We start from the raw sequence: 9,970 nt of genomic DNA, 5'->3' as shown, positions 1-9,970 counted from the left end.
TTAGAAATTCTCAGTATTTTCTTCTCGAAGTTTCCAAGGCGGTTAACGTTAACACCGTTGATCCTGCGTATGACTGCTTCATACGGAGATAACTCCTGTCATGTCATATTGCTGTTTTAACAGTTTTTGGCGGAGTTGGTTTGCCTCTGACAATAACTGCTGTGACCGAAAATTGACTGAAGGATATCACTGTTGTGTTGTGAAATAAAAGGCCATTTTATCATAACTAAATATTAAAAATCAATAGTCAATTACATATATATAAATCAATAATCACATCACGTCAATCGGAGTTTTATTTTTCTTTCCAATCTCGAATTATATTAATTTGGGTAACTGAAAAAGCAATAATTATGATTAACACCGTTCGGCGTCGATGTCATTATATTTATTTTTCTGCAACAGATTTGCGTTTCAGTTTTTTAATAAAAATAAAATATCTAAAGCTTATGAGCACCTAATATTTCTACGGATATATCAAATTATACAATAAGTTTGTTTTTCTTTCTTAAATATATCCATATGAGCCCTTAAGCCGTGTGTTTAACTCAATAAACTATCATTATGGGGAGTAAAATCATAGATAGCTATTATAAATTAACTAAGATTGTTTTCTCTAACCAAAACGTTTTTAAACATTTGTCTGAAAACTATAAACATATTTGTATAAAAAAAGCTGTACGGAATAAAATCTTATTCTAAATTCGAAATTTAATTCGAATTCGAAAAATTAATATTTGTTATTCAATCAAACGAATAAGTCTAAATATATACGATTAAATCTTCGTCATATTAAAAGAGAATTTATATTTAAAAAAAGAATTAATTTATTAAATGAAACTTTCTCAGGTATTGTTGTTATAAAGGATATAAATAAATAGACATGGACACATGTACACAATATTTTTTTTTATTTTTAATAATGTAAACAACTAAATACTCGAAGATATCTACGCAAGCTAACTACAACATATTATATACAGTTTTAAATAAAACAACCAGACGCCACAATTCCACGTCTCGTGCATAATGCAGTTCAACTTCTATCCCCTCTCTTATTCGTATTTACAAAATGGCGTCCGGTTTTACATATATGTACTATGAATAATTATATATTTGTAAGCCTTTTAAAATTTTAAATTAAAATTTTATCGTATCTTATATTAAAAAACAGAGGCTATGATTGCTACAATAATATACTTCCTCCTGTAATATAACTCCGACGCCACACATTTAGCTCACTTCAGTGAATGACTTACAAAGATTGATGAGCTAATTCTATTTTGGCGCTGTATTTTTTATGATCTTTGTCAAATATGTGAAAAAAAAAATTAAAAAAAAAACGATAAATGACCAATTGTAACATCCTAGGTTCAAATGAAATGTCATGAAATTTAGACCATTTAATGAATAATAATTAAATTGATAACAATTCATTTAATTGTCATATTTTTTACTGAAATTTAATTAGTTTATATATATTATTTATATAAAATTATTTTTAAAATAAAAATAAAAAAAATTGTCAAGAAAAGATTTTTTTTATTGTTATTTTTACACATATATTTTATTTAGTACCGTAATATAAAGAATAATAATGATTTAATGTAATTCATAAGCTAAGACCTAGATATTTACAAAGCGATCGAACCTTTAACGATAAACCTTTCTAAATCTAAAGATTATTATAACTGGTATTACTGATTATATTATTTACAATAAAACATTTTACTTCTACGAATAAAAAAAATATTCACAACAATTTTGGTCAAATACTGATTTCGGTAAAAGATAATTATTTACAAAAAAAAAAATATACATTTCTTAAAAATAATAAATTAATAGTGAAAAACAAAATTAAAGTTCGACTAACTGCGTGTAACAGAAAAAACATTAAGGTCAGAAAAACGTAACACAAGGAAACGTTGCAATAAAAAAAATTGACCTTATAACGTTACATCATGCGCAAAATAGTTTTACTTTAAAAAATAAAATTAATAACTATGGTTCTACGGTTAACATGATTTCAAAGTCAAAAGGAATGTTTATTATGTAAGTGTAAAATATAATTGTTTATTTTATACAGTAATACTTAGTATTGTTGTATTCCTATTTGAAGAGTGGGTGAGCCAGTGTAACTACAGGCACAAGGGTCGTTTCGGTACATCTTAGCTCTTAAGTTTTTGGCAAACGGGCTCTGTGATTATAAGTCGTCTCCACGACGATTGTAAGAAATATTAACCATTCCTTATATCGCCCATGCACCGCCAACCTTGGAAGCTACATGTCTATAATTACACTGGCTCACTCATCTAATGTATATATGATGCGATCCACCCACTCGGGTGGTAAAATATTATAAAAGCTTGCATAGTCAAAACCTTTTTTTGACTATGAAATCGTTTTGTTTTAGATTTTAAAATGTTTGCAAAGTATCGCCCACCACAAGCACATAAATATCCAACCGTATGTAATTAGCAATTTATTTAACCTTTTACTTTATCGAGTACAGTTTTAAATCTATTTAATTTCATCCTCGTTTCATACGTCATCGAATTCAACTGATTTCAATACTGATAAGACTAGGTTAGGTAACTGAAATACACAAACGAACATACACATGTATTTATATTCTATATTATTTATTACATTTTATTCGTTATTCAATTTGCTATTGTAATATGGCGTATTATGGCACATCATAATGGCGTAAACATTAATATTATGGCACTAGAATTCACGATGATTTCAAGTAACTTAACTTAATATATTAATGTTTTAAACATGTTACGTAAGTTTATGACATGCTATTACCTATATGTATATCTTTAATTATTTTTCTATTATAACAAATGTTAACAATATTACATTGTTCGTACATCATAACTCTAAATCTATATTCTGTGCAGATTTGTGATTTTTCCAAATTAATTTTTAAAGTGTGACCGTATCGGATAACTACAGTAAATAATCGATATTACGAGTACTTTGACGGTTGCCTCGTCTGGATGTATTCAGAGCCTTATGACGTGACGTCATACCTCCCACTTGAATTGAATTTGTTTTACATATATTATTTTATTTACCTAATTTATTTTCATTAGAAGTTTTGAAAGCGATGTTTTTTTTTAAATCTACAGTCTATTCGTTACTATAAACGTTGTTCAACGGGTGATTGATTAAACATTATTTTCATTCATTTATCTCTTTCGTTCAACATTGAATGACATTGCAGCGACTGTAGTCATATATAATGTGTATCATATGACATCTTACGTTGGTAATAAACATAAGCTCTTGTAAATTGGTACCATCTGACGTTCAGCTTTAGCACCGTGCGCGACCATTGGTCAAATCAAATTACGACGAGAGGGAAGGTCTTACACATATAGAAGACAGTATTGTTTAAACAATCAACCCCTAAATAACATTTATAGGTAAATCTGTATGTTTTCCTAATATGTGATGTATGATTAAAGTTTTGTGTATGTTATTTTCCATGTCGCTGCAACTTTCCTGATTAGAGATTATTTAAATTTAGAATCTTCGAGAGCTAATATTGATGTGCAGTAACTAAGTAAGCTTTCTTATTCTAAGTGCTTCGGTGGGTCCGGTGGTGGCGCAGTAGACGGTGGCTCGTGCAACAATGGCAGCGGTAACGGTGGCAACGGCAGTGGCAGCTGGAAAGCGCGTGATTGGAAATTCGCTAACGACTGCAGCAACGCGGCGGAGTGTTCGTGCGCCTTGCGTCGGAGCTCAGCTACGCTGGACGACCGCGCTTCCTCTTTAGGACAGCACGGACAAGGAGCGCCCCAGCCTGAAATACAGAACTTAATTTATCCATTCCTTTGATTTCCTATTCCTAGTGTGTTCCTCTTCATGCCAGTTATATAAAATACACGTTAATAATAACAAATACGACAATATAAAGACGATAAATTGTTTTTCGTCTAAGAAACTGGTCTTCCGACAGTATTTATTATTGTTGAAAAGGATGAAAGTTTTTTTCTTAGAAATGTCTTTGTGGAGTAAATAGTGATGCTATTTCGTATTGTATAATTACCTTTTAAGGGGAAGAATGGCTGCGATAAATGATTCAAGTGTTGAGAGAGATGAGACAGGTGAGGGGGCAGGAACAGCGGCGGAGGTGGAGCGGGAGCGTCAGCACTGCTCGCCGGAGACGAACGGAACGCGCCACTGTAACAAAATAACACTTTTAAATACACTTGTTTTATTATAAAATAACAAAGCAGGCCATACTTGTATTGTTGACCTCTGTAACTTAAAAGAAACCTATATTAAGTTAAGCTGCAACGTAAACAATAAGTTAAGTGACGGGCCAATAGGCCACCTCATGGTAAGTGGTCACCACCGATCGTGGCATCTTAGTTCAGGGTTGTATTTATTACTATGTCTAATAGTTTTGAATAAATAAAAAAAATGTAAAAAAAATTAAATATTCAATATTTTATTTGCCTCTAACTAAATTTACGATACAGTTTTTATTAACTTAATCGAATGAAGTGAATGTACTCGAAACGGAAATCAAAATAAAAAACCGGTATCGGAATCTGCGGTCTCAGGACGGTTTGTTAGGAAGGGGATTTGTGTACATCAAAGAGCTGACGTCTCATTGGATCAACGCTATACTCCCGTCGTTACGAGACCACTGATACCTTGAACTATAAATATCTAGAGAAAATTTCAATTCGACTATTTGAATTCAAGTGTTATGTATATTTACTATTAAGAAGCTGAATATTTTCTTTGTGTATCTCATGATCAGCCAGTGTAAATTGGAAAAATATTTTTGCGCTAGTTAACCTATTTATTGAGAGAGATTTTATAGTATTACGCTTATCAAAACGATTTCAATTTAATATTTTTTTAACCTGTAAAATTATATCAAATAGAAAGAAAAATAAGATTAAAATAGTCTTCATATTTTAAAGGAATTTTACATCAATTTATATTATTATATAAAGATGAAAAGTTTGTTTGTTCAGGATAATAGGATTGATCTCAGAAAAAAAAGCAATAGATAGCCCATCGATAATATAATCACTACTTTAAATATGAACCATAATGGAAACTTCTTGGGTTACATCTTATAGTACAACTCGTATTCTGAACAACGTCAAACATCTACTAGCGTTTAATGGAATAAACTTCAAACTTTATAACAAGGCCTAATGAGGTTTTTGCACAATAAATAAATATTTACAAGCTTCGACTGTGCAAATAAATTTAATAAACCAAGAACTTCAATAATGTATTTATTGAATATTAAATTCTAAAAGCATCGTAAGGTAAATATAAAATCAAGTCGAATAAATCAGAATCAAAGCTAAACGACACGAGAGAGGTTCATCAGTGCAAAATTCAAAACAGTAGATCGCGTCAGAGGACAGATTGAGACAATGAAATGAATGGCCGAGGTGTCGCGCCGCTCCGACATTCCCTTAGTGCATACTTGATGTACCGCGACGGTGGGCCGCGAGTCACGAGAGGTGGCGGGAACGAATACTTAATATTCCACAAACAAAAGTATGGTAACTTATATTTATATTTAAATATCGAACGCTCAAAACTCCAAACAGTTTTCACTTAACCCCATTTAAAGTTTCTAGTAAAAATTTTAAAAAATCATACCATCTCTCGTTTTTTATTAAAAGTTTTGTTGAATTGGATATATAATATATTAAAGTGTGCCATAACGAACAAGACAGTTAGTTTTGTTGCAATAATAATAACATGTAATTAACTTTATTTAACACAATGAATTTGATTATTATTTACTATAATGAAAGTCAAAACACACACATAGATCAATCAATAAAACGCTCTCAAAAATCGCTTTCGCTTTCAACTTACAAATAAAATTCCCCCGGGCACTCGTTCAATGGAATCAAAGGATTTGCGTTCATTACAGATGGTAATAATTGATGGATGGCACGGGCGCGGCCACCGCACGTCGGAGACGCTTTCACTGATACGCGAAACGCTAGCACTCTGAGCGTACCTCGTAATATAATAGAATCCGACTTTGCTACGAGCTAATGCAACTTGTATAAAATGAATGGAAAGAAATGTTTTACACAATTTCGTTTCGTTTATCTTTTATGGAAGTTACTTTTGAAATATTTTGTTGTTATTTCGAATAAGTTCGTCAGTTTCAACTTTTTACCTAGTACGATATAGAATTAAGTGTATTTGTGGTGATAACTGCGCGAATACAATCTTAGTTTAAAAAAAAAACATTTTTACTATGAACTTTTACTATCAGTCTGATACTAGTATTATAAATGGGAAAGTAACTCTGTCTGTCTGACGTTGCTCTTCCACGGCAAAGCCACTGAATTTGATGAAATGCAGTATGAAGCTAACTTGAGCCGCTTTTTTAATCCTAACATCTGACAACGAACCCCTAAAACGCAAGCGAAACCGCGGGTGACAAGTTTAATATATTCGATTATGAATGTCTTGTTCTGTTCAATAATGTTGATTTTACTTTGATTTTATTATATTTATATTTTTTAACTCTTACAATATGAGACGGCATTTTGAATTAAGTTAATTTATTTTCTTTATTTATTTGAAACACCATCGGCATATTCACAAAAACAATGCCATCAAAAGTACACGGATCAATGCAGTGTGATACAACACTATAGGTATTTACAGCACTATAGAATTACAATAAAAAAATATACACTGTTAAATCGTTAAGAATCTATAATCGTCAGGCAGACGAGACTTGAGAGTATTTTTTATTTTTTATTTTATGGCATTAGTTGACGGACGAGCATATGGGCCACCTTAAGGTAAGTGGTCACCACCGCCCATAGACAAAGGCACTGTAAGAAATATTAACCATTCCTTACATCATCTATGCACCACCAACCTTGGGAACTAAGATGTTATGTCCCTTGTGCCTGTGATTACACTAGCTCAGTCACCCTTCTAACCGGAACACAACAATACAGTGTACTGTTATTTGGCGGTAGAATATCTGATGAGTGGGTGGTACCTACCCAGACGGGCTTGCACAAAGCCCTACCACCAAGTAAATTTGACGTTTAGGCGCATTCCGTTATATGAAAAAAAAGATAATACGCAGAGAGAAATAAAATATTTTAAGAAGTTTGTATGTACGTGCACGGTGCTGCACGCGCAAATTTTTAATTTTTTACGCTTTGATAAGAACACCCAAAACAGCTCCCCCTATTTTAACATCTTAAAATCTAAAATGGGTTCTGATGTAATTTATTAAAACGTAGTATAATAATTCGCTTCACCATCTTTAATACCTAAACACAAGATTCCATAGCAAGGGTCAATCCCAAAGTTTGTCCGCGTGTAACGAAGCGTACCTCTATTAATTGGTTTGAGGGGGGGAGATGTCTCCCAAATTGTCCTCCTTGAGGAGTTGATAATATGAATATTCAACTAGCGAATTGTATACAAGGCGTGGAACAAAGAGAATTGATGCCATCTTAATACCGTTACTAATTTTGATTAAAGCACCCGAGGAATTGAGTGAAGCGACGAATGTTTTGTCTTTGATTAAATAGTTAATTAAATGTGTTTAATTTGTAATTGCAGCGGTATCAAATCATTGTACAAGTCACTTATTTCCATATTATTACGTCACGTGTCTTATTTATATTGAGTGCATATATGTATGTGTGTACAAATCAATATTGAAATTAGCTTATGTACAAATGACGACCGCGTTGAATGTTAGAGAGATAACTACCGGCATTTATAAAGAATAATTTAAAAAAGTTTTCCACTTACTACTCATATATAAATTATTATTGTGCCATTATTTTAGATCTAAATCATTCACTTAATGTAAAACTTTAGCTCAAATGAATGATAAATACATTTCGTTTTAACGTAAATTAATATGGCCGGATTGATACTCTTTAAATTCCGTAGCGATTTCGAGCTATTTAATAATAACTGCTAAATCTAGGTTCGATTTACTTAATTAATTCTAAATATAAATGAGGATCGTAAAAGATAAATGGCAATTGGTTGTATATATGTATAATCAAATAAACTATGTACGTTAGCGAGTAAAATTTAATTTATTAAAGATATCATTTATTAAGTGGAATAGTGTGTAAATTAATCAGGTGTTTATAGTGCCTAACATTATATAATACGTGTATATGTATGTGAAGAAAAACATGTATATTTCTTTAATTTGAATTCCGCGCATGACAACTAAATTTTGTTAGCCATACTAGGTAAATACAAACTTTTATTGTATTTTTATTATTGTAAAATTAACCAATAAATCTATTTTTACAGAGAAACACAATTGTGTTTTATTAACTGTTTCGTCCAAATAAAAAAGAATATCAGAAAAAATCTTATACATATATATATATATATACGTATATAAGATATAATAGCAAATCGTATGGAATATGTAAATCTAAGGTTTGTTTAATTTAACTCCTTCTGCCATTAATAGTATGATAGTATATACATAGATATATTGTGAACATATAACCAAGAATATATATATAATGTATCGGAAGTAACAAATCTTATATAAAACCTTTCTCGTAGGTATAAAGCACATAGGTAGAGTCGGGTGTAATAACAATGTTCAATTATTCATGCAATTAACTGATTATAGCGACAGGGACCACCCCGACTATCACGCTGCGAGCGTAAAGTGTGACTGACTTCACGCTTACATGTATGAACTTATATCTCATGTATATAAAGTTATATGTTTTATATAAAAAAGGATTTTTCAAGAAGGATTGATTCAAGAACCGAACTAAAATAAATGGGACAAATTTTATGCGATTTAATTGTTAATGACAAATTCTCAATTCTATTGTGATATGAAATTATATTATCATCAGCTTAATATTAATAAATTATATGCAATAATATACTTATAATAAAAAAAGGATACTGTAATTTTACAAATGTAAAAGTCAGTAACGTATTCGACGCGAGCCCTTGGGATTATATCATTTTATAGATACAAAAATGGCTTTTAACGAAGGCTCGTTAAACTCTTTCTCATTATCGTAATAATATACAATAAAACAATTCGCAATGAACACTTTTTAAGCATACTTTATACACGACGGTCTGTGAAAAACTGTAATGAAAGGTTAAATGGTTACTCTTGTAAAATAAAGTAAATAATTTTGCAATTATTAAATTATTTTAATTTTTAATAATTGTTTTGTTAGGAACATTATTATGAGATAATTTAGAATGCTCACAAATAGAATAATTACAAGTACAAATTGATTTCTTATCACCGCTCGAAACGTTATTTTACGTCGACAACTTATTCTTTTATTTAAAAATCTTCGAAAAGGAGATCATAATTTTTATTTAGATAATTTAAAACTATCTCCTCTAAACCAATAAACAATAGATTTTACAAACAATTATGCTCAAGAAAAATATATCGACTAATCCGCATTGTAACATCGTAGTGGAATAATCTTCAAGCCTTCAAGCTTATAAGCAGAAGATCTTAGCTGAGCAATGTTACACTTACGAGTTTAATTTTCTAAAAATGAAATCCGTCATTTTTGTATATTACTCGCATTATGTTGTCTGATAGTTCCGCGTTTATATACCAGTCAAGTGTAATGCACTCGCCCCATCTTGATGTTATTAACACTTAGCGTAGATAACAAACAATAACTTTGTCACTTTGCTTCGCTCCGCTAAATTACCGTCAATTTATCGCGTTTCATAATTAATTTTCATTTACATGTACGTACATATTAACACGTCTTGTAACCGAACTTATAGATACATTGAAGTACTTTATGGATTGAGGGTATTCTTTTAAACATTCGCGTGAAACTAGACGCGTATAATGCACTTACCTAGTCTTGATATTATTACCACTTAGCGTATACAACAAACAGGAACCTTGTCGCGTCGCTCCGCTAAATTAGCGTCAATTTATCGT

General features: G+C 31.1%; 1 protein-coding gene across 1 annotated transcript in view; it reads right to left on the bottom strand.

Annotated features, from left to right (window-relative positions):
• Positions 1-2,682: 2,682 nt before the first annotated feature.
• The window catches only part of LOC125070103 (dorsal root ganglia homeobox protein), a 69,532-nt gene continuing 62,244 nt past the window's right edge, over positions 2,683-9,970 (bottom strand). The window contains exons 9-10 of the mRNA XM_047679804.1: positions 4,064-4,197; positions 2,683-3,817 (exon numbers count right to left, since the gene is read on the bottom strand). Coding sequence (XP_047535760.1) covers positions 3,588-3,817; positions 4,064-4,197 — 364 coding nt within the window. The 3' untranslated portion in view covers positions 2,683-3,587. The remainder of the gene's footprint in view (positions 3,818-4,063; positions 4,198-9,970) is intronic.

The sequence above is a fragment of the Vanessa atalanta genome, chromosome 16 (assembly GCF_905147765.1).
Source record: "Vanessa atalanta chromosome 16, ilVanAtal1.2, whole genome shotgun sequence".
Taxonomy (NCBI): domain Eukaryota; kingdom Metazoa; phylum Arthropoda; class Insecta; order Lepidoptera; family Nymphalidae; genus Vanessa; species Vanessa atalanta.
This window is presented reverse-complemented; position numbering and strand designations above follow the sequence as displayed.